At 56.1% G+C, this 24,171-nt stretch overlaps 2 protein-coding genes across 3 annotated transcripts; both read left to right on the forward strand.

Annotated features, from left to right (window-relative positions):
- The first annotated feature begins 1,429 nt into the window (after positions 1 to 1,429).
- On the forward strand, positions 1,430 to 21,736 carry LMNB2 (lamin B2). 2 transcript variants are annotated; one of them, XR_008702732.1, is made up of 13 exons: positions 1,430 to 1,743; positions 10,185 to 10,321; positions 14,078 to 14,234; positions 14,384 to 14,509; positions 16,132 to 16,302; positions 16,392 to 16,517; positions 16,645 to 16,865; positions 16,981 to 17,260; positions 17,350 to 17,457; positions 17,964 to 18,083; positions 18,249 to 18,362; positions 18,967 to 19,088; positions 19,620 to 21,736. XR_008702732.1 is itself a non-coding variant. In XM_055547573.1 (12 exons), exons 1-12 carry the CDS (start codon positions 1,468 to 1,470, stop codon positions 19,006 to 19,008), a joined length of 1,878 nt encoding a protein of 625 aa, XP_055403548.1. In that variant the 5' UTR covers positions 1,430 to 1,467; the 3' UTR covers positions 19,009 to 21,736. The 2 variants fall into 2 exon arrangements, 1 of the variants encoding a protein (XP_055403548.1); XM_055547573.1 differs by having other exon boundaries at positions 18,967 to 21,736.
- A 393-nt stretch (positions 21,737 to 22,129) lies between these two features.
- TIMM13 (translocase of inner mitochondrial membrane 13) lies at positions 22,130 to 23,392 on the forward strand. The gene is made up of 3 exons (XM_055547584.1): positions 22,130 to 22,340; positions 22,433 to 22,501; positions 22,679 to 23,392. Exons 1-3 carry the CDS (start codon positions 22,221 to 22,223, stop codon positions 22,775 to 22,777), a joined length of 288 nt encoding a protein of 95 aa, XP_055403559.1. The 5' UTR covers positions 22,130 to 22,220; the 3' UTR covers positions 22,778 to 23,392.
- Positions 23,393 to 24,171: the final 779 nt, after the last annotated feature.

The following is a 24,171-nucleotide window of genomic DNA, read 5'->3' on the forward strand; positions in this document are numbered from 1 at the left end:
GTCAAGAGAGGTAAGCACCAAGGGCAGACCCTCCACCAGACGTCTGGAAAAGGAATCAAGTTTTCATGTGTCATTTGCTGGGGTCCCTGAGAAGGTTGTTTGCATCAAGTCCTCTGAGGTTAAATGTCTGGGGAGAGGGGTTTTCAAGACAAAAATAACAACTGGCAAGTTCCAGGATTAGGGGAAGTGATTTTCAATTGAGGATGACATTGCCCCGTTGGTGGTAGGTGGCAAAGTCTGGGGATACTTTGGGTTGTCTTGACTGGAGTTGGGGGCTGGTGCTACTGGCATCAAGGTGGCAGGGAGGGGAGCCCAGCGGTGCTGCCTGACATCCTACAATGAATGCGACACCACCTCCCCTCCCTGCTCCCCACCCACCACCCCATCGCCAGGGGCCAAACCCATTCCCCCTGCACTGGAAGCCAGAGTCTCAACCACTGGACCTTCAGGGAAATCCCTGGACATTTTATATGAGTGGAATCATACATTTGTATGGCCTTTTGTGTCTGGCTTCTTTCACTGAGCATTTTTTAAAAATTGAGGTATAATTGTCATAACATTATATAGCTTTAGATGTACAAACTAATAGTTTGATAAGCCTAGGTAACATCTATCACCTTACATATTAATAGCTATAGAATTTTTTCTTGTGATGAGAATTTTTAAGATCTACTGTTTCAGCAAATTTCAAATTGCAATATAGTATTAACTATAGTCACCATGCTGTCCATTACAGCCCCATGACATTTATTTTGTAACTGGAAATGTGTAATTTTTGACTTCCTTCACCCACTTCACATCCCCAAACCCCAGCCACCAATCCGTTCTCTGTATGTATATGCTTGGGCTGTACACCTGAAACTAACACGACTTTGTAAATAAGTATACTTTAAAGCCAACCCCCCCACACAAAAAAACTGCAAAACTTTGCTTATAGACCTAAAAAGAAATTAAATGAAATAATTAAAAAGTTAGATGATGCATACATTGTTGTTGCAAAAATGTAAATTGGTAAACTTCTTCAGAGGACAACTTGGCAATATCTCTATGAGCTTGGGAAATATATTGATATTTATTTTCTTGGCTGCATCAGGTCTTAGTTGCAGCCTGGAGTATTTCTGATGTGTTGGGTTTTTTGTTTTTTATTCCATATATTGGTGAAATCACCGAAGATATTTCTGAAGTTTCTTCACCACTCCACCTGTAATTTTAATGAGGCTCCGATGACGTAGGTAGGTTATGCAAGTGGGGAAACTGAGGCCCGGAAAGAAACCCGGGGTCACACAGGGGTCAAGCTGTGATTTGGGGTCCAGTTGTTTGGCTCCGGGACAGCGCGCGAAACTGAGCAGGAGACTACAGCTCCCAGCGTGCCGCGCGCGGCGCCGGCCGGACTACAAGTCCCAGGCTGCCCTGTCGCAGCGGCGGCGGCGGGCGACAGGCGCCATCTTGGTCGGCGGCGCGGATTGAATGAGCCCGCCGAGCCGCGGCCGCCGTTCCGAGCAGCGCGGACCCCGAACGGCTGCCGCCGCCGCCGCCGCCATGGCCACGCCGCAGCCCGGCCGCGCGGGCGGGCCCTCCACGCCGCTGTCGCCCACGCGCTTGTCGCGGCTGCAGGAGAAGGAGGAGCTGCGCGAGCTCAATGACCGCCTGGCGCACTACATCGACCGCGTCCGCGCGCTGGAGCTGGAGAACGACCGGCTGCAGCTTAAGATCTCCGAGCGGGAGGAGGTGACCACGCGCGAGGTGAGCGCAGGCGCCGGGGGCCCCCGCTGGGGCGGGTCGGCCTCTCAGGGTCCCCGGGGGTTTCGGGGACGCTCCTGCGACTGGGGGAGACTGGGGCGGGCCCTGCCCACCAAGGCGTCCCCAGGGAGCTTCGGGGGCCCCGCGCGAGGGTCACACGCTTGACTGAGCTGCGGCCTCTGAGGGTCCTCGAGGGTTTCGGGGACTTCTCCCTTGCAAGAGGTAGACTGGTTCCTGCCCCGCCCACCGAGGAGTCCGGGAACTTCTCAGGGTCTCTTGAGTGAGGGGTGCATGCCTGAGGGGTCCCTGGGGAGGTTCAAGGGGCCCTTAGTGAGGGGTGGGAGCTGGGGCGGGCGCCTACGAGGGATCCCCAAGGGTTTCTGCCCCCCCACCGCATGCGAGAGGTGGAGACTGGCGCTAGCTCCGCCCCCGAGGGAATCCCTGCCGATCTGGGGATCCCCTAAGACAGGGGTGCAGGCTGGGGTGAGTCATGTCCTCTGATGGGTACCCAGGGGGAGCTGGGGTACCCTGAGTGAGGGTTTCACCCTGGGACAGGTCCCCCCATCCACCGGGGGTCTCCAGGGTGTTTCCTGTATCGCTTGAGTTTGGAGCTGGCCAGTCCTCTGAAGTGGATTCGGGATTGGAGGGGCCCTGAGTGAGGGGTCCATTAGGGCAGACCCCTCCTCTGATGTGTCCCCAAGGGTTGGTGGGAGGTGCCCTGATTGAGGGATGCAACCTGGTCAGGCCCCACCCTTTGAACGGTCCCCAGGGGCCTTGGAGGGTAGGGGGAGATGGGGCAGGCCCTGCCTATCAAGGGATCTGAGGAGATCCGGGAAGCCCTTGAGTGATGGGGTGTGAGCCAGGGTGGACCCCTGCCCCCCAAAGGAGTTGTGGAGAGTCTTTGGGTTTGTGTTTGGGTGTTCTACAAGAAAACTTAGGGGGCGTTCTCGGGTCTCTGAGGAGGAGTGGAGGGTCTGGGGTGAGTCAGTGGTCTCAGTTCTCCTTAGAACTTTGCAGGGGTCCCATAATGCATCCTGGGGAGTTTGGGGATTGAGTGGGATTAGGCAGTAAGTTCAGTCTTTTACCAGGACCTGGGGCATAAAGAATCTGCCTGCAACGTGGAAGACCTGGGTTTGATTCCTGGTTTGGGAAGATTCCCTGGAGGAGGGCATGGCAACCCACTCCAGTATTTTTGCCTGGAGAATCCCCATGGACAGAGGAGCCTAGGGTGCTTCAGTCCATGGGGTCACAAAGAGTCAGACACAACTAAGTGACTAAACACAGCACAGAACAGGAAGAAAGTTCGGTCTTTTACTAGGACCTGGGGGGTAGGGGTCAGAGCAGGGGAGTCCAGTGTCTCCCTGGTCCCATGGGAAATTTGGAAGGCCCTATGTTGGGCCCTGGGACCCCCTTGGCTAATGGGCAGGAGCCTACGAGAGTCTGGTAGCTTCTGCCCTGTCCTGGGGGGTGTGAGGGGAGGGGGAGGTGTGAGGCCTTGGGGAACCAGGGGAAGTTTTGGTGCAGGTGAGGGGGAAGAGGCTGGATAAGCCCTGCCCCCCAAGTGGGTATGAGGGCAGGGGTCTGGGGATCCTGGGTGGGGTGTGTCACAACTGGCTGCCAACCTGGGGGGCTCCTTTTCTCCCACAGGTCCCCCCACAACCCAAGGGCAGGTCCTCAGAATAAGGGGGAGGGGTCCACCATGTGGTTCCCTGTGGGCCTGGTGGGAGAGTCAGGGCCTGAAGCTGGCACTTAGTGCTTGGAGCCTCAGCTTTCCTCTCCGAAGAATGGGTGCAGTGATGACCTCTGGGAGGAGAGCGTGGGGGGTGGAGTGGAGCTAGGGGGTTGGTCATTTCTGGGAGCCACTTACTGCCTGTATAACCTTGGGTGGATCACTTAACCTCTCTGAGCTCACTGCCTCTTTTGTAAAGTGCAAATAATAATAAATGCCTACTTTTGGGGTTTGTATGTGGGGCCACCATGAATTCACATTTGTTTTCTAGAATAAAGGCAATAAAATATAGTGTTCCCTCAGGAACTATATCAGTTGTCCTGAGGGAACACTCCGTGGGTTCTGTTGCCCCTGCCTGGGTCCCTGGGATCAGGATGGGCCCGAAAGTGTGTCTCAGGTGTCTGGGGAGGTGGGAGACTTGCTGGTTGGTGGTGTATTAGGTCTCCTGGGATTAGATTAAAGCTTGGGATCCAAACCCTGCTTTTAATCTGTGACCTTGGGCAGGTCGCTCAGCCCCCCAGAGCCTTGGTTTTGCCATCTGTATGATGGGACTGGAGTGGCTGCCCCAGTGGTGCTGCCTCGGCAGTGCACGCGGGTCCTCGGAGTGCAGGCCCAAGTTCCACCTGCTGGGCTGGTCAGCACCGGGTCATTCACCCCGGCCTCTCCTCCCACCTGCAGGCAGTGGACGTGGGGTGCCGGCCCCACTGGATGAGTGTCGTGCCCGAGAGCGCAGGGGCCGGACCTGGGGAACTCGATGCTGTCCACATGTCTGGGCAGTGGCTTGGTATACTTCTCGGCTGCCCGTGCTGGTTGGGACATAGGACTGCTGGGTGGGAGCGGGAGGGGCCCTGCCACACGGTGCACCCCAGGACTGTGCCCAGGATCTGGAGCCACCCAGATGACAGGTGTTCGTTCACAGCAGGAGTGGGGAGTTCCCACCTGCCTGATCTCCTGGAGCTTGGGGATGAGGTGACAAATGCCCCCTCAGCTGGTCAGTGGAGGGAGCTAGTAACCTGCTGGAGCAGTGAGGTGGGCTGGTCATGTGCGCTGCATGGAGGGAGTGACCTGGAAGTGGCCAAGGGCTGTGGGAGGGCATGGTGTGTCAGGCCTCTGACCTGGATGGCAGCTTCTCCCCTGGAAGAACCTGCCCCCAGGGGACACTGGGTGATGGCTAGAGACGTCTGTGGTTGTCACACTGGAGGACTCCTGGCATCAAGGCGGTGGGTCCAGGGAGGCTGCCCCACACACTCCTCCCCCCAGAGCCCAGGACATCTCCCTACAGAGGACGATCCAGCCCCAAATGCCATTAGTGTCAAAGCTGAGAAGCCACTTAAGGAACCCAGTGGTGATGCTGTTTAAAATGTGAGCATACCGTGGGCTTGTAATCAACGCAGAGGGTTCAGGTGCCTAAGATAAAGTCACGTTCCGGTCCATAGACCCTCGCCGGTCGTGTGTGGACATTTGCCTTTCCCATTGGAAGTCAGAAGATGGGTGTTTTGGCCTGGTGAGCTGTACTAACTAGGGTGAATGGCCATGTGCGTCCCTGAAGGGTTTCTGGGAGGCTGAGGGCTGGCCAAATTTCTGTATGGGAAGAGTCTTGGGTGCTGGGGTGGGGGGGGGGTGGCTCGAGTGGACCAGGGAGGAAGGGGGTTCTCCAGGGAGTCCCCAAACAGGTGTTGAGTTCCCCTAGGCTTCACATTTTTTCCTTTCCTGCCCATGTATCCTGTTGCTGTGGGGACCAGGGGGCGGGTGCTCCCCAGGTAGACCCAGGGAGCAGGAGCTGGGCTCTGGGAGTTGGAGGATTTGCAGAGGGTCAGGGTTTGTGGAGTTTGGCAGTGGTTGTCCACTCCGGGGCAGTTTTGTCCCTGGGGACGCAGGCAGCGCCTCAGGGCAAGTCTGGGACCCTAGGAAAAGGATTACCTCGGGTTATGCGAACTCTGCTCCCCTCATGGCCACACAGGCTAACACATCTGTTGGGATTCCTCAAGCTCCGCACTTGTGCAGTGCTGGCTGTTAAAGACAGAACAAAAGCCAAAGCTATGCCCGGGGCTCCCGTGGGACACCCCAAGCGTCACAGCACAGGGAGGCACAGGCCTGCGGGAACAGGTGTTCCCTGCTCTCAAAGAGCTTTTGCAGCCTCGTGGCCTCCTCTACAGAGTTTTCTCCTTCATCCTGGTGCCATAGATCAGGTTCCAGGTTCAGTAGAGGTTTTTGGGAAAGGGCTAGGGTTTCAGCTCTGTGGGTGAACAGTTTCAAGTGTGAGCACTCAACTCAGGCGTCACGGCTGGCGGGGAAGCTGCCAGGGACAGTACATGGAGGGGCAGGCCAGGGTGCGTGCCAATAAAGCTTTATTTATACACACTGAAGTGTGCATTTCATATAGGTACCTGTGTCATGAAAAATTTGTTATTTTTTACTCAACCATTTAAAAATATAAAAGCCATTGCAGGCAGGTGGCTGGGGTTTTGTGCTGTGGGCGTGAGTTTGCAGACCTGGTTATGGAGGATCATCTGACTAAGACACAGTTTTTTAATAAATTGAAGGTCTGCAGCAACCCTGCTGCTGGCAACTCTGTTGGTGCACGACTTCCCTGGCAGTCCAGTGGTGAAGACTTTGTGCTTCTTTGCAGGCATGTTGGTTCGGTCCCTGCTCGGGGAACTAGGATCCCACAAGCTGTGCAGCCAAAAAAAAAAAAGCTGTTGGTGCTATTTTTTTTCAGCAGTATTTGCTCTCTTTGGGTTTCTGTGTCACATTTTGATAGTTCTTGAGATATTTCCGACTTTCTCATTTGTTTTATTTTGTCAGGGTGATCAGTGACCTTTAATATTGCTATTGCAAAAGGATTACAAGTCACTGAGGTTCAGTTGATGGTTGGCATCTTTTAGCGATAAAGTATTTTACATAAGGGCTATACATTGTTGTTTTCGTTCCTTTTTTGTTTTTTTTTGTTTGTTTTGGCCTCACCTCACAGCATGTGGGATCTTAGTTCCCTGACCAGGGGTCGAACCTATTCCCCTTGCACTGGAAGCGCAGTCTTAACACTGGACCACCAGGGAAATCCCCGTGAGTGGCATCTTAATGAGATATTTAAAAAATCAAAATGAACTCTGACGTCACCGTCAGATAAACGTCAGGTGCACGCGCTAGGTTCCCTTTACCCTGGGCTCCCAGGGAGGGGCAGCTTCCCATCTGACCTCACCTTGGTTTCCTGCCGTCTTGGCCATCAGTGCTCCTCCTGCCAAAAGGGGAAGCCCTTTTGGGCTTTGGGGAGGAAAGCCCAGGAGGAGCCAGTCTGTGGGGCCAGAGATCTTGTCCGAGACGGCAGCCTGGGTGCCAGGCCCTCCTTTGGGGTCAGGAGGGAGACAGGGCAGAGACACTCCTGTGAACCTGGGTTCCCGGCCACCCTTAGACAGTGAGGCTGGCTGTTCTTGGTGATGGTGGGTTTATTCCAGAAGGTGGAGACGGGGGTGGGGTGAACAGGGCACAGGAGGGAGAGGCTTGTTTCATCTTGATCCCCACGTGTGTCTCTCTCAGAACTGTCCCCAGCAGACCTCTCTGGCCTGTACTGACAGGTTAGGAGAGGGCGGTGTGCTGTCCTGTGCCTCAGTTTCCCCATGTGTGAAATGGCACTAAGACCCCATACCTGCGGGATGAAATGACTAGGAGACCTGGACTGAGGTGGGAGGGCTGGAGAGGGTGGGGGTCTCAGACCCGCTGTCAAATCCCGCTCTTACGGGTTGTTCCTGATCTGCCCGGGACACTCCAGTTTTAACCCTAAAAACCCCACATCTGACAATTTCCAGGTCTCAGGCAGACCAGGATAGTGATCCCGCTACCAAGTGGCAGGTCCCCGGCAGCTCCCCTGGATCTTTCCTGTGGAAGGGAGGGTCCCTCCCCGGCTCAGCTGCCCTCTGAGCCCGGGCACAGACACTCACTGCTGTCTTGTAGCTTTGTGGGAAGTGGTGGTGGTGGTTCAGTAGCTCAGTCAGGTCTGACTCTTTGCAGCCCCATGCACTGCAGCATGCCAGGCTTCCCTATCCTTCACTATCTCCTGGAGCTTGCTTAAACTCATCCATTGAATAGGTGATGCCATCCAACCATCTTATCCTCTGTCACCCCCTTCTCCTCCTGCCTTCAGTCTTTCCCAGCATCAGGGTCTTTTCCAGTGAGTCGGCCCTTCACATCAGGCAGCCAAAGTACTGGGGGTTTCAGCTTTGGCATCAGTCCTTCCAATGAATATTCAGGGTTGATGTCCTTTAGGATTGACTGGTTGGATCTCCTTGCAGTCCAAGGGACTCTCAAGAGTCTTCTCCAGCACCACAGTTAGAAGACACTCAGCCTTTTTTATTGTCCAGTTCTCACATCCATACACAACTACTGGAAAAACTAGAGCTTGGACTAGACGGACCTTTGTAGGCAAAGTAATGTCTCTGCTTTTTAATATGCTGTCTAGGTTTGTGACTGCTTTTCTTCTAAGGAGCAAGGGTTTTTTAATTTCATGGTTGCAGTCACTATCCACAGTGATTCTGGATCCCAAGAAAATAAAGTCTCTCACTGTTTTCCTTGTTTCCCCATCTATTTGCCATGAAGTGATGGGACTGGATGCCATGATCTTCACTTTTTGAATGTTGAGTTTCAAGCCAGCTTTTTCACTCTCCTCTTTCACCTTCATCAAGAGTCTAATTCCTCTTTGCTTTCTGTCATAAGGGTGGTGTCACCTGCATATCTGCGGTTATTGATATTTCTCCCAGCAATCTTGATTCCAGCTTGTGCTTCATCCAGCTGGGTATTTTGCATGATGTACTCTGCATGTAAGTTAAACAAGCAGGATGACAACATACAGCCTTGACGTGCTCCTTTCCCAATTTTGAATCAGTCTGTTGTTCTATGTCCAGTTCTAACTGTTGCGTCTTGACCTGCATACAGGTTTTGCAGGAGGCAGGTAAGGTGTTGTGGTATTCCCATCTCTTTAAGAATTTTCCACAGTTTTTTGTGATCTACACAGTCAAAGGCTTTAGCGCAGTCAATGAAGCAGATGTTTTTCTGGAACTCTCTAGATTTTCCTGTGATTCAGTGGATGTTGGCCATTTGATCTCTGGTTCCTCTGCCTTTTCTAAATCCAGCTTATACATCTGGGATTTCTCGGTTCACATACTGTCGAAGCCCAGCTTGAAGGATTTGGCCACTTGCAAAGCCAGCTGCCTTGTCTCCCTCTGTCGACCTTTTGTCTGTCCCAGGAAGGGTTTTAACTGCTTTTTTTGTTAGTTGCTCAGTCGTGTCTGACTCTGCAACCCGTGGACTGTAGCCTGCCAGGCTCCTCTGTCCATGGGATTTCCCAGACAAGGATACTGGGGTGGGTTGCTATTCCCTTCTCCAGGGAATCTTCCTGACCCAGGAATCGAACCTGGGTCTCCTTCTTTGGCAAGCAGGTTCTTTACCATTGAGCCACCAGGGAAACCCCTGTAACCGCCTCATAGAGGCAGAATTCCAGTCTCATGCAGTTCACCGTATTAAACTCTTAAGTTTGCTGGTGTTTAATATATTTACAACTGGGTAGCCATCACTTCTATCTAATTCCAGAACATCCTCTAAAGGAAGCTCCTTCCTGGAGAGGGGCAAGATAGCGGTAGGGAATTAAGAGGAACAAACCACTATGTATAAAGTATATAAACTACAAGGATATACTTACAACACAGGGGGTATACTCAGTATTTTATAATAAGTATAAATGGAGAATAACCTTTACAAATTGTGAATTACTATGTTGTACATCTATAACTCATATGGTGTTGATGTTCAGTTGCTACATCATGTCCGACTCTTTGTTGGCCCCATGGACTTCAGCACGCCAGGCCTCCCTGTCCCTCACCATCTCCTGGAGTTTGCCCAAGTTCATCTGTATCTCTAACAAGAATCGCACTTAAAAAAAAAAGGAAACCTCGTGCCTGTAGCTTTCTCCTCCCCGCATACTCCTTCCCCAGCCCCTGACAGCCAGGAACCCACTCTCTGTGTGTCCGGACCTGCCTGCTCTGCGTGTTTCCTGTTGGGATCGCACCCTGTGTGTCCTGTGTCTGCTCCTCTCACTGAGCGCTGTGTTCTCAGGGCCTGTCCACGTGGTCGCGAGTGTCTGGGCTTCACTCTTCAGGGCTGAGGGACGCCCAGGTGTGGCGGGACTACACTGTGTCCATCGTCCCCTGCCGATGGGCCCTCGGGGTGTTTCCCCTTTGGGGCTGGTAGCAGTGCCGGGGCTGTGAACGCTTGTGCTTGGGTTTTGTGTACGTGTGTGTTACTTGTCCCAGGTAGATGCCGGGCGGTGGCATTGCTGGGTCAGTGGTTGCTCTGTTTGTCCATCTGAGGAACCGCCAACCTGTCTTCCATGATGGCGGCACCAACCCGCCCTCCCCGCCATGCATGGGGATGCCAGCTTCTCCCTATCCTCCTGACCCTTGCTGTGGTCTCTGTGATGGTCATCCTTATTGGGCAGATGGCATCTCCCTATCCTTTTGGTCCCTGATACTTTTAAATATGCTCACTGCTCTGGGCCCCTCAGGGTGGGGCAGGGAGACCTGGTGTGTGTGTCCAGCTGACAGGTGTGGCCTGATAGGGGCTGGTGACCTGGGCAGACTCTGGGGGGCCCAGCTGGGGGGCCCATGCGGGTGAGTGGCACTGTGTTGGTGGGGAAGAGGGCTTCACCTCGGCCCGGCTGTCCCCACAGGTGAGCGGCATCAAGACATTGTACGAGGCAGAGCTGGCCGACGCCCGCCGGGTGCTGGATGAGACGGCCCGGGACCGCGCCTGCCTGCAGATCGAAATGGGCAAGCTGAGGGCCGAGCTGGAGGAGGCCACCAAGAGGTGGGGCTGTGGCGGTGTCACGGGGCAGGAGGCGGGGTCATCACGCTGTGTGTGGTGGGAGGGCCCCAACTTGCACAGCCCTCCTGGGAGCGGGCCATGTGGGTTCTTGGGACCTGGCCCTCTGGCTGCCCTGTCCAGCACCATTATCCCCTCCAAAGAATTGGCTCCTGGAGATGAAACCTCAGCAGCTCCCCTGGGACTGAATCCCCTGGTAGCTGGCACCACCACACCCCCAGCCCTTTCCCACCTTGTGCCCGCCCTGGGAAGCTGGGGAGCGGTGGGTGACCTTCTCTTCCTGATTCCAAAGCACCATCTCCTGGCTGCTCCCCAGTAAAAGTGTCACCAGTCTGGAGAATGAGGCAGCGCTGGTGGTGATGGTGGCAGAAGGAAGGAAGTGACATGAACTCGGCGAGTATTTAGACCAGGGCCACTCCACCCTCACTCGCAGCGACCCCGGCAGGCCAGACTGGCTACAGGGACGCTGAGCACGAGGTCTGGGGGCTCAGCGGCACCAGCTCCGGAGGCCACCTTTGCGTGTGTGGGATTCTTCTTTTCTAATGAGACTTTCTTACTTTCTTTGGGAGGGGCAGTTTTAGGTTTGCAGGAGAATGAGTGGAGAACACAGGGTGCCCCAGACCCGTCTCCAGGGCCCCACCTCGTGGGCATCTCCCAGGAATGGGTGTGCTACGTTGTTACAAGTGATGAGCCCATATGAATACATTGTTATCAGCTGAGGCCATACCTCACACAGGGGTTCACCCTTGGTGTCCTGCGCTCTCTGGGTATGGACACATGTACACTGACACGTGTGCACCAGCATAGCGTGACAGGGCGTGGTCACTGCCCTGAAGATCCCTGCGCCTCCCCACACCCCCAACTCATCCTCCCCCCAACCCCTGCAGGCTGGGCGTCCTTCATGTCTCCACAGCTCTGCCTTTTCCAGTCGCCTCCTCAGACTGTCCCCTGTCACTTAGCGGTGTGTTTCTGATTCCCTCACAGAACAGAACAGTGAGACAGTCTGAAACAGACCCACACAACACAATCAGCTGGTGTCTGACAGGGCAGGAGAGGCAGTCTGCGTGCTTTTCAAGAGGTCGGGTAGATGGGAGACCCCATCCATTTATTATGACTTTGAATTAAAAAGTGACATGCTTTTTGGAGACGAGTAAGAGGATGAATGCTGGGGAATTCTGGAATTCCCCCAGCCTCTCTCTGTCACATCCACACAGGTTCTGGAATCTTCCAGACACCCTGAACCTGCGTGTGACTCCTTGGGCGGGCTGAGAAGTCACGTTTCTGCTTGTCAGAATCATAGATGCTCCCAGGGGAGAAAGCAGATAACGCAGTGAACTTAAGGAGAAAAACAAGGGCTTCCTTGGTGGCTCAGGTGGCTCCTATTGGTCCCCTGCCAATACAGGGGACACGGTTTCAGTCTCCGGTCTGGGAAGATCCCACACAGCTCAGAGCAACTAAGCCTGTGCACAACTCCCGAGCCTGTGCTCTAGAGCCTGCAAGTCGCAACAACTGAAGCCCGTGTGCCCTAGAGCCCGTGCTCTGCAACAAGAGAAGCCACTGCAGTGAGAAGCCCGCACACCGCAACTAGAGAGCAGCCCCCACTTGCCACAACTAGAGAAAAGCCTGCGCGGCACTGAAGACCCAGCACTGCCAAAATACATAAGTAAAAATTTTAAAGAGAGAAAACTGAAAGTCTCCATGAGCCTCTGTCCAGACAGAACCTCCGAGGCCGATCTGGGGTATTGCTTTTCCGCCTTTCTTAATTTACACTCATGGTGGACACCCTTAGCTAACAGACCGCTTTGTCTAGCTCGAGCCTGGCATTGACGTCACATGTGTCGCGATGCCTCCCCCATGCCTGGGCCGCGTCACAGGCTCCTATGACGGCTTCAGTGACATCCCTGCCCCACCATCGGGCACCCGGGCCAGCGACTTACCTTGGCCCCTGCTCTCGAGGGAAGGCTTCCCCAGTCTCGAGTACTTGGGTGTGCAGGCAATTTGCCTACCGGCCTCACTTCCTGCTCTCGGGTGCAAAGCCCTTGCAGACGGTGTGGGTGGCCCGTGACCCTGAACAAAGTGCACCTGCCATGAGGTGGCGGCCTGTGCTTTTCTCTTTCAACCAAGAGCTCTGCGAAAACCCTGTGATGATGGGAACGCGGGCGGAGGACCTGATAGGCTGGGCTCTCCTGCCTAATCCCCCAGGAATTAGGGTTCCAGGGGAGGAACTTCGTACCCTGAAGCTGTCAAGCAGCAGAAACTTAAGCCACTGAGGGTCGCCAGCACCCCTGCTTCCCAGACCATTCCATGTCCTTCATCTCCGTGGCACAGGGTGACGGTGTTGAGAGATTTTCGATATTTCCTGACACCTCTGCTCCTGTTGCCCTGGCCACACAGCTGATCTCGACCTGCCCGCCCACCTTACCCTAGGCCTGTGTACTCTCTGCTCTCCCCAGTGCCCTGGGAACCACGGCCCGGCCCAGACCCCGGGCCCCGGCTTCTCAAGGGCTGTGCTCAGTAGCTCCCGCTCTGCAGTCTGTCTCCTGTCTCCTCCCCCTTCACCTGAGGGCAGCGGGTCTCACTGCTCTCTGCACCCACGAGAGAGCTCCTCCTGATGATGGGGAGTCCACAGACGTTTCTCTGGTGAGAGGACAGCATGTCCATGAAACTGGCTCTCAGTAGTGGTCTACCAGGCAGATGAGTCCAGTTTCCCCAAACCCTCTAGGGACGTGGGGTTTGCAGCAGCCCACCCCCCTCCCTTGAGTGGAAGGACTGTATGGCTCAGGAATGTGGTCTGCGGGACCCCAGGCCCTCATGTAGGCCGTGGGCGCCACGTCTGCCTGGAGGTCCTGTCCCAAGGACTGCTGTGAGGACAGGACCAGCCTGGTGACTGAAGTCACTGGGCTTTATCCCTCCCCCACACACCTCACTCAAACTGGTGTGGTGTCCCCGGTCATTGTCACCCAGGGCGATCCTGCCCCTGGGGGACACCAGGTGATGTCTGGGGATGTCTGTGGTTATCAGGACCCAGGAAGGGTGGTGCTGATCTGACCCCTGCTGTGCTGTCCCCACTGGTGCTGGGCAGGGCGCAGCTTCAGTTCCTTGGTGGGGAAGTGGGTAGCTTTCAACTACCCACTTCTAATTCAAGAGATTTAGAGCACCATTCAGAAATGTTCACGCTAGTAAGAGTTGTGTGTTGGTACTTCCCTGGTGGTCCAGTGGCTAACTCCGAGCTTCCAGTGTTGGGAACCTGGGTTCGCTCCCTGGTCAGGGAACTAAGATGCTGTATGGTGCACAGTGCAGCCAAAAAACAAGAGAGAATTGTGTATTTAGAAAGTCTCTTTGGCATCTTAGATGTTTCACATTAGAGATATCTATTAAAAGTTCAGTGAGCCTGCCTGAAGTAGCTTGACTTTACAAATGAGATCAGCATTTCAAAGGCCAGGGTTTTAATTCATTACTTTAATAAATTATACATTAAAAAAAAATCTCCTCTAAGTGGTCCCTCCTCCTGTGCCCAAAAGTCAGGGAAAAGGACATGAAAACCCACATCTTGAGGGTTATTTTGAGTGGCTGGCGGGGTCCCCATGGGGCAGAATGGGTTTGAAGACAAGGCCCCTTTGGTGCTGACAGATGAGGCTCTGGTACTGAAAGCATGGGTAGGTGAGGGTCTGGGCCCCGAGGCAGCCATGAACTTGGCCTTGGGATCAGTGCTGCCTACTAACTTCTGCTCCTGACTTTCAGCGCCAAGAAGAGGGAGGGTGAGCTCACAGTGGCCCAGGGCCGCGTCAGGGACCTGGAGTCCGTGTTCCACCGAAGTGAGGCCGAGCTCGCGGCCGCACTTAGTGACAAGCGCACCTTGGAGAACGATGTGGCAGAACTGCGGGCCCAGCTGGCTAAGGTAGCTGCAGGTGGCGCAGGCTGTGGGCTCCCCCTTCACCCCCACCCCTGCCCAGTCCACACCCCAGGGGAGTTTGGGGACTCAGGGGATCCCCAAGGACCTTACGCGGCAGCAGACAGCGTCACCAGCTGCTTGTCCCACGTTTCCAGGCGGAGGACGGGCATGCGGTGGCTAAGAAGCAGCTGGAGAAGGAGACGCTGATGCGCGTGGACCTGGAGAACCGCTGCCAGAGCCTGCAGGAGGAGCTGGCCTTCCGCAAGGATGTCTTTGAGGAGGTGGGTCGTCCCCCCTACCCCCCAGCGGGAGCCAGGGTGTTTCCCCATTTCCTGCCTCTCCCTGCCTCGGGGACTCATCTCCTGATCCCTGGCTCCACCATCACGCCGCTGTCTTCTGTCTGTGCATCTGCGTCTCTTATAGCATCACTTGCCCTTGGGTTTGGGGCCACCCAGATAGTCCAGGATGGTCTTGAGCCCTGTATCTTAATCACACCTGCAAAGACCTTTGTCCAGGAAGGCTACGTTGGCAGACTGTGGGGATCAGCTCATGGGCATGCTTTTCGGGGGTCATCATTCAGGCTCCTGCAGACCCTCCCCGGCCTCCTTGCCTCTGGGCCTCGGCTCCCTGGTTTGGCAGGACTGACTAGAGCCTGGTCCCGCTGGCCTCCCGCCTGGTCCTGGCCCATTGTGCTGTCACAGCCAGATGGAACCCGGAGGCAGCCACTGTTGGGCTCACTGCGGCGTGCAGGAGGGTGAGATGCCCATGCAACTGCGGAGCGGCCTCCTGCTCCTGCCGGGCCCCACTGCAACCAGAGCCGCCCTGGATCCCGTGAGGAGGCCAAGGGGGCGGGAGGGCCCCTGAGGTGGGCCAGGGGTGGGGTGCGGGCTGAGGGTCTACTGTGCTCCTTGGCTGTTTGTGAACACAGTGGCTTCCTATGGACGCGTTCCTGTTGTCTTCATCCACGGGGCCCAGACACATGTGACTGACATCTGTGCAGGGAGTTTTGTCAAGTGGGGCTCCCCCACCTACTTTTGACCCCACCATTGCCTGGTCAGCTCCTGGTACATGTGGCCAGGGTCAGCTGGCCACTGCCATGACCCACTGCTGATCTATCCTAGACCCCAGGCTCCTGTGATGAGCCACATTAGGATTTTTTTTTTTTTAAGAATTCTTTTCTTTAATTAACAGCTTTATTGAAATAGTCCCCTACCAGAAAGCTTTCAAAGTTTACCATGTAGACTAGAGCTTAGTCCATTCCCAGAGCTGTGCAGCCATCCCCTCTTAATTCCAGAACATTACCCCCAAAAGAAATTCTGTAGGTGTTTCCATTAGCATTCTTCCAGTTTTCCTATATTACAAAACTTGTTAAAACATACAATTTAATGAAATTTAGTACAGGATAGTTCAACCCTCACTGTTTAGTTCCAGAACATTCCATCATTGCAATAGAAACCCACCCCCATTAGCAGTCACCCCCACCCCCTGCCCTAGCTCCTGACAACCAGGAACCCACTCGTTCTGTGGATCGGCCTTCTCTGCACGTTTCCCATCAGTGGAATCACACCCTGTATGTCCTTCTGTGTCTGCTTCTCTCACTGAGCATCCTGTTCTCAGGATCCGTCCACATGGTAGCGAATGTCAGGGCTTCTCTCCTTTTCAGGGCCGAGTGATGCTCCTGTGTGTGAAGGCATAGGTGTGTTAATCGACAGTCAGCTGGGGGCTCTGGGTCATGGTTCTTGGGTGGTTGTGAATTGTGGTGTGGGTGTGAACAGGTGGCCCGGGCCTACCCCAGAGGGTCACCAGTGGCAGAGTTGGGCGCCCTCGCTCAGGCCGCAGGGGAGAGTCAGGGACGCCTGTGACAGGGCCAAGGCATGCAGTGAGCACATGGCTATGTCCGCAGGAAGTGCGTGAGACGCGGCGGCGGCATGAGCGCCGCCTGGTGGAGGTGGACAGCAGCCGGCAGCAGGAGTATGACTTCAAGATGGCCCAAGCGCTGGAGGAACTGCGCGCCCAGCACGACGAGCAAGTGCGGCTGTACCGTCTGGAGCTGGAGCAGACCTACCAAGCCAAGGTGTGCACGCGAGCATGCCTGCCGGTGGGCATTGGGCCGTCCACCCCCGCCCTCTGTGCCGGCCCTCATGCCTGCCCTTGTCCCCGCAGCTGGACAACGCCAAGCTGAGCTCCGACCAGAATGACAAGGCTGCCAGCGCTGCTCGGGAGGAGCTGAAGGAGGCCCGCATGCGGGTTGAATCCCTCAGCTACCAGCTCTCCGGCCTTCAGAAGCAGGTGACTCACCAGAGCCCCAGCCCCGACCCCTCCTCGGGCCCTGTCGCGTCTTATCCCCTCCCACGCCCCCAGAGGCCTGCAGCCAAGTGGGCTTTCCCCACCGTGACGCGCGTGGACCCTGCTGCAGGCGAGCGCGGCCGAGGACCGGATCCGTGAACTAGAGGAGACCGTGGCTGGGGAGCGGGACAAGTTCCGGAAGATGCTGGACGCCAAAGAACGGGAAATGATGGAGGTGCGGGACATGATGCAGCAGCAGCTGGCCGAGTACCAGGAGCTGCTGGACGTCAAGCTGGCCCTGGACATGGAGATCAGCGCCTACCGCAAGCTGCTGGAGGGAGAGGAGGAGAGGTGAGCGCGGCAGGGGCGGGGCGAGGAGAGGGGGTTGGGCGAGTGCGCTGTCCCTCCCCCTCCAACACCCCACCCCTACACCTCAGCCCCTGGTGACCCTGCACCTCCGCCCCAGGCTGAAGCTGTCCCCCAGCCCGTCATCGCGGATCACCATCTCTCGGGCCACAACGAGCAGCAGCGGCAGCAGTGTGTCCACAGCCGGGCGCCCGGGCCGCAGCAAGCGGAAGCGGCTGGAGGTGGAGGAGCCGCCGGGCACGGGCTCCAGTGGCCTCGGCTCCAGCAGCAGCGGCGGCAGCTTCCACCTGGCGCAGCAGGCCTCTGCCTCAGGCAGTGTCAGCATCGAGGAGATCGATCTGGAGGGCAGGTTCGTGCAACTGAAGAACAGCTCTGACAAGGTGAGGCCTTGCCCCGTGCCGCGCCGCCCCCTCGGGAGGCCCCCCGGGGTTTCCCAGAGCCCTGTGCCAACGCCAGCGCCATTCCTCAGGATCAGTCTCTGGGCAACTGGAGGATCAAGAGGCAGGTCCTGGAAGGGGAGGAGATTTCCTACAAGTTCACCCCCAAGTATGTGCTGCGGGCCGGCCAGACTGTCACGGTAGGTGGCTGCGGAGGGGCAGGTTGTGAGGTGTAGCTGGGATGGGGCAGGGGGTCAGGGGAACCGCAGGGTGGAGCCCCGCCACTGAGAACAGCCGCCTGCGGTAGCCGATTGCCTGTGTCCACATTTCTTCATCGGAGCCTCCTTGGAGCTCTTGGGAGGCCTGAGTGATGTGCCAGGGGCCCCCAGTGTGGGCAGGACTGGGTCTAGGCTGTCTGCCTGGGCTGGCAGGCAAAGTGCCAGCCATGTTAACAGTCACGGGCACAGACTCTAGGGCACTTGATCCCAGCCTGGCTCATTTGCTGAGATGAAAGTCCTTGGCCACTGTGAACCTCAGTCTCTTCTTCCATACTGGGGTGATTGATGATTAACATCCCTGGGCCAGGATCTAAGAGGCCTAGAAGGATTAAACACCCAGGGCATCAAGGGGACCTGTGATGAATGGCTGGCTGGTGACCACTAGGATTGGAGCCCACTTTAACGGGGAGGCCTTCCTGTGTCCCCAGGTGTGGGCAGCTGGAGCAGGGGTGGCTCACAGCCCCCCATCCACACTCGTGTGGAAAAGCCAGAACAGCTGGGGTACTGGTGAGAGCTTCCGGACCACCCTGGTCAACGCTGATGGGGAGGTGAGTGCCTCCCGCTGCGTGGGTCTTGGGGCCCCTCCTGGGTGGATGGAGCCTTGGCCGCCAGGCACATGAGTACAGCCTAGGCCTGGGCGTCCTGACTGCCTCCCCTGCAGGCTGGGCTCCTGGGGCGGGGAGGGGTTTGTCTGCAGCTCTCATCTCGTACAGGAAGTGGCCATGAGAACCGTGAAGCAGTCTTCAGTGGTGCGGGAGACCGAGAATGGGGAGGAGGGCGAGGACGAGGCAGCCGAGTTTGGAGAGGAGGATCTTTTCCACCAGCAGGTAGAAGCTCCCAGGCACGGGCGTGCACACACACGCACACATCCCAGGCCCTGTTCATGCAGCTGCCCTGGGCATCACCCAGGCCACAGAGCTTACAGCAGATAGGCTGTGGGGTCAGCTGCCCTGCGTCCTGGGCCTGCCTGTCGTGCGGATCTCTGGTACCCGCCTAGGGACACCGGGAATGGGTTGCAAAGCTGCTGTATCTCAAAGTGACCCTGGTACAGCCTCAGGGCTTCTCAGCCCACCCGCTGTTACTGTGATTCCTCCAGACTGGTATGCTGGTGACTTCATAATGGTTTTGTGGGGAGGGTGGGGGGGCTGAGGAACCACACTGAACGAGACACAAGTGCAGGACTCTTCTGGGTCTAAGACCATTGTAACAAGTCCTGTGGCTCAGGAGTGAGGGAGACATGGAAGGTTCTGGAACAGGAGCCGCGGAAGCTGGGGTCGTCTTGCTGGAAGCTGAGCTTCCCTGGTGGCTCAGGCCCCAGCCTGGTCCAGCCCCTCCTGGTGGGAGGGCCGAGGTCCACCAGCTATCTGCCTGGCCAGGTTGGCATGTGCCTGCCACCCTGGGCTCACCTCACTACACCATCCTTCCTTCCAGGGGGACCCGAGGACCACCTCTCGAGGTTGCCGTGTCATGTGAACCGAACACGCCTCATCACGTCTTTCTTTACCCAGAGCCACTGAAAACTATTTTTATATCATTGGCTTATTTAATCCTTGGTACATTTCTAGAGAATTTTTAAGCAAACTGCCAGAGCATTGGGGGTGGGTCTCTATTGATCTTTCCTGTCGGCGGGTTTCCTGGGACCCTTCACCACTGATCAGACTCTGTTGGTGCCCTGTCCAACCAGCCCAGGAGCCTAGTGGCTAGCGGACTTTGGGGAGTCCAGCGGGGGTGGGAGGAGGCCCGTTGGCTGCGTGGGTCTCTGCTGCAGCCTGGAGTCGGGGCGGGAGAGGAGGCCTGGGATGGACAGAGCAGAACTGCATAAGGATCCCATAGTTTGTTTCATTTAAGCTTTCAAAAAAACCAAATTCAGAATCCAGCTTCTGACCTGGTGGGGAGCAGGGGCACCCCTGCAGTTTCCGTGACTCAGCCAACTGAGCACCTGAAGGAGGGCTGGAAGCAGCTTGTACTGTCAGACCTGGGCTTTGGGTGGTTTCTGCTCGGCCCTTGGGAGTCGGGTGTGTGGGGTGGGCCTGTTGGCTCCCTCTCTGGCTGCCGGAGCCTCACATTTCTGGGCCTTTCTGCAGTCAACTTCCTCACCCTGTGGGACAGGCAAGAAGGAAGCTTGGGACCTGGGGGCGATTCCTCTCTGAGACTTATCCGCAGGTCAGTATCAAGGGGATGAGTGTGACAACCTTGGACATGACATCCATGTGCAACCACCGCTTTCTGCCCTCCCATCTGTGGAGGGTGACGAGGGCAAGCCGTGGGACTCCCTGACCTCCAGCCCTGTGCCTTGAGCACAGGTCACACCCACTCCTGTGTTCTTGGGTACACAGGGATACGCTAGCTTCCTCTGTAGCTTCCTGCTGAAATGGTGTTTCTTAGACAGACCTGCCCATGCCAGCAGACCTCTGGAATGCTCCGTGCCACAGCCCAGCTTCTGATCACCCAGAGACCCCCCTCCCTGCATCAGTTCACCTTTGACCCTCGCCACGTAGATACACAGAAGTTATTTTTTTAATGGATATTTATTTTTTTACATTGGTCAGTACACAGGTTGCCAGGCTCCCACCTCAGGGGCTCACTCAAGGGTCACTGGGACAGTCCCTTCCGTTGGGGGGGGTGGTGTGGCGTCATCAGGGGGCTCTGTCCCTGTGGACTTTGCACCCCTGACTGACTCTTCAGAAAGCGCAGCTCAAGTCTTAAAGACGCAATACTGAGCCATGGAGGCAGGCTGGCCCCTGAAGGCAGCCTGCTTCCAGGTAGGCTGAGTGCCAGCCCCTCAGGGTTTACCCAAGGCTGGAGCAGCCCGTCCACCTCCTTTCCCTGGGGATTGCTCATGGTGAGGAGGGCCCAAGCCCCAGGACAGGAAAGTGTCAGCCACCGGCAAAACCAAGTTGCTGCCAAGTCTAGAATCTCCCTGCAGGCCAAGGCTTTGGGCATCTTTCCTTGGCTACCAGAGTCCTTGGCCCGAGGGCTGTGCTTGCCCTGTGGAGGGAAGTGGCCTCACCAGAAAAAATGGTGCAGCCCATGAGAAGCTTCCTGCCCTGACAGCACCTTCTCTGTTCCACCCTCCCTCACCCCCACCCCCCTGCCAGGAGTGCTTCCAGATACAGGCTACTCCCTTCCCCTGGCATAACAGGAGCTGAGTAGACCATGAGGGTCTGGAGAGCGGGATGGGGTCTGGGTGGTCCTGGGGCGAGTGGAAACTGCACTGGTCTCAGCCACACCCTTCAGGGTATTTTGGAAATCTCTGGGGATCCAAGCTGTGTCCTGGAATTCTGGGTGTGAAGCTGTTTTGCAGGCTGGGCTTGAGGACTTCAGGAAGGAAAGGAGAGGGCCCCACCCTCCCGGCAGGCCCAGAGGGCCTAAAAAACTGCCCCAGGGTTTGCCCAGTGCCTGCAGAACCCCCAGGCTCATTAGATGACTTCTTGATTCAGCCAGTTCTTGGTCTCATCCCCGCCCAGTGGTTGCCTGGCTGAGATCATGAGTGGAGCCTGGAAGTGGCCCTGGCAGGCTGGGAAGCCCTTGACTGGTGAGGGCAGGGTGCACTGGACTGGTGGCCAGTTGTGGCTGGAGGTTGGTGGTAATTTGGTAATTACCAGTCTTTGGTAATTAAGTAGTTGGAAACAAAGGACAAGGTCCAATATTACAATGTCAGCCTTGGCCTGAAAAACAGAATTTGCACTTAACCTTAAACATGCTTAACTTTAAGCCACTTGATGCAGAAGTGATTCCTTTTTTCTGAGCCCGTGTCATGTGAGGAGAAGCACCCTTCTAGAAAAACAGCCACTCGGCCCAGCCCTCGGAAGGGACCCAGTGCCAGGGAGACACGGACGCCGTTTTCCCTGTGGTCTGGGCGCTCAGTGTTCATCACAGCCAGGCTCTGACCTGGGCTCGTTTTTACCACACCGTCTACCCAGCAGTTCTATTTATATCAGCACATCGGAGCGGGGACTGCCATTCCTCAAGGACATTAACGCTATTGGAAAGGTCTTAATTCCAAGCCCGAAAGGGATCATCAGCACTACACGCCAGGGGACTCAGTTTCAGCAACTGGCTGTCTAGACATATTTCAGATGGTGATTTTTAAGATGCATGCTAAACGTGTGGTCTTTTGTTTCCTCCAATGATTTGTAATATACATTTTAAGACTGGAAACTTTTTTGTACAACATCCAATAAAACATTTTGGTTTTGAATTCTGCCCGTGAGTTACTACTCCCACGCCAGGCTGCTGTAGTAGGAGCCCAAGCCACTAGTTAAGCGGATGTCTTAGGACCCCCATCAGACCGCGCGGACCGCTAGTTTTATGCATTCCCCCATCTGATCCACCGACACCCCGCAGCGCTCTTGGTCCCCTAATACGGCCTGGCGCTACCAGGTCTGCAAAGTGCAGGGTAAACGCGCCCATCGTCCAGTGCACGCGCGGCGGGACCTTTGGGGGTTGGAGCCTAAGCACGGAGGTGCGGGCCTCTCGACCCGGAGTTCGACACGGGAACCCGACTTCGGCCCGTTCCTCTCTGCGCGTGCGCGGGAGGTTTCGCGCGGCCTTATGGGACTCGTAGTCCGGACCCTGCTCCCACCCAACGGAACTCCATTTCCCGTGGGGCCTTGGGGCAGTGGACTTCCGGCGTGAGTGCGGGTCGGCGCACGCGGCGGCGGTCCGGTTGACTTTGCGGAGCCATGGAGGGCGGCTTCGGCTCCGATTTCGGGGGCTCCGGCGGGGGGAAGCTGGACCCAGGGCTCATAATGGAGCAGGTGAAAGTGCAGATCGCCGTGGCCAACGCGCAGGAGCTGCTACAGGTCCGGGGCTGGCCGGGGGCGGGGTGGGGGGCTGAGGGCTGCGGGATCCGCCGGGGCCGGTGTCGCAACTGAGGGCTCGCGTGTCCCCACAGAGGATGACGGACAAGTGCTTCCGGAAGTGTATCGGGAAGCCGGGGGGTTCCCTGGACAATTCGGAGCAGGTAAAACCGGGGTGGCGGGGTCGCGGGGTCGCGGGCTGGACCCGGTAGGGTGGTCTCCGCGCGTGCGCTGACTTAATGAAGAGGCGTGGAGAGGATACTGCGCGTGCGCAGTCCGCTGCCGGGGCGGGGGCACCAGCTGCGGTCCAGACCTAAGCGGCTCGCCGGTTCCTTCCCCAGAAGTGCATCGCCATGTGCATGGACCGCTACATGGACGCCTGGAACACCGTGTCACGTGCCTACAACTCGCGGCTGCAGCGGGAACGAGCCAACATGTGACCGCGACGCGCCAGCAGACCAACCCCTCGACCCTTGCCCTACCCCCCGGACCCATTTCCATAAACGCTGTTTGTGAGGCGGGGTCCTGCATATGCGTACTGCCTACCAGAAGTTTATGAGGACGACATTGGTCCTGGGACCGTTGGGACTCAACCCGTCCTTTCCGCCTAGCCGCCCACCTGCTAGCCGGTGTAGCTTGGGTCTTGGTAGGGGCGGCCCTGGCTCCGGGTGCCACCTCCCTTTGTGCGCCTGTTAACGGATTAAGTCGTATGGACCGTGGTGGGGCCTCAACCCGGCTTACGCTGTCTGCCTGGGAGGAGGGTGCTGGTTGACACATCACAAGCTTTATTCAGCCGCCAGAGAATGGAGAAGCTTGAACTAGTTCAGGGCTGAACTTAACAACCCCTGGCGAGAGGGATTTAATTTTAAAGGGAGGAGTGCGGTCGGTGATGGGGAGCCATGTTCATTAGTTTACCTGGGAAGGGGCAGGGCTTTTTTGAGGGAGTGGGGGACCACCTTCTCTTTATCCTGTTTTGGTCTTTTAATGTATGGTACTGGCTGCTAGGAGGTGTGTTGTGTAATACGTTCATACAGTAAAATCAACATGTAATGAGATGCAGGGTCTATTGGAGTTTGGATTGCTGCCATCTTGGTCTCAGCTGGTTCCACTTGTTTTTTTCTTTGTGTGTGTGTGTGCGGGACGGGCGCTTCCTTTTTTATTTCTGGACCCTTGAACTTAAAGGTTTATGTTAACTCGTGCTAAACGTGGGGAGGGGGTGTGGTTGGCAGGTTTTGAGCAAATTCCTGGTTTATCCCTGGTGACAAAGCCTCCCCTTTTCTTGTTACTGCTCCTCATTCTTGAGGGGCGCTGGAGGACAGATGGTCTGACTTCCGAAGCTGAGGCTGTTTTTTGCTGAACACACGGGTGTGGTTGTTCCCTAGTTGAGGGGGGCAGAACTGTTCCCTGATGAGCCTAAAATATGTGTGATGGTCACCAGGCTGCAGTCCCATGTACTTGCATTCTTGCATTCGAATCATCCTGAAGTTTGATGACTTCAAGCTGTTCACTAACGGAAGTTGAGGAGGCAAGTAGGGAGGCCCGCCCAGAGATGAGCAGGCAGATGATAGCAGTTAGTGGGTAGAGAAATGGAAGAAGCCAGGCTAAGCCAAGGAGGCCTTTGTTTGACCAAATGGAGTTTGGATTGGATTTTGGAGTGTGTTATATCTGTGTGACCACTGAGCTTGCTCATACCTGTGTTTTGTATTTACCTTGATCTGACCGGAATTATTGACACCCATGTAGCAGGTCTTAACTGTGCAGACTTCCCCTTCCTCAGGTAGGAGATAAATCAAGGGGCAGCCTGTTGTCAAGAATATTTGCTACTGAGTCCAGA

The sequence above is a fragment of the Bubalus kerabau genome, chromosome 1 (assembly GCF_029407905.1).
Source record: "Bubalus kerabau isolate K-KA32 ecotype Philippines breed swamp buffalo chromosome 1, PCC_UOA_SB_1v2, whole genome shotgun sequence".
In the NCBI taxonomy this organism is placed as follows: Eukaryota; Metazoa; Chordata; class Mammalia; order Artiodactyla; family Bovidae; genus Bubalus; species Bubalus kerabau.

What these genes read in the sequence shown, in the direction of transcription:
- LMNB2 (XM_055547573.1), top strand. Translation starts at nt 1,468, where the DNA reads ATGAGCCCGCCGAGCCGCGGCCGCCGTTCCGAGCAGCGCGGACCCCGA. An exon ending in TCTCCGGCCTTCAGAAGCAG is followed by an intron (nt 16,518 to 16,644) that starts GTGACTCACCAG and finishes ACCCTGCTGCAG; the next exon opens with GCGAGCGCGGCCGAGGACCG. An exon ending in TGAAGAACAGCTCTGACAAG is followed by an intron (nt 17,261 to 17,349) that starts GTGAGGCCTTGC and finishes GCCATTCCTCAG; the next exon opens with GATCAGTCTCTGGGCAACTG.
- TIMM13 (XM_055547584.1), top strand. Translation starts at nt 22,221, where the DNA reads ATGGAGGGCGGCTTCGGCTCCGATTTCGGGGGCTCCGGCGGGGGGAAG. An exon ending in ACGCGCAGGAGCTGCTACAG is followed by an intron (nt 22,341 to 22,432) that starts GTCCGGGGCTGG and finishes GTGTCCCCACAG; the next exon opens with AGGATGACGGACAAGTGCTT. An exon ending in CCCTGGACAATTCGGAGCAG is followed by an intron (nt 22,502 to 22,678) that starts GTAAAACCGGGG and finishes TTCCTTCCCCAG; the next exon opens with AAGTGCATCGCCATGTGCAT.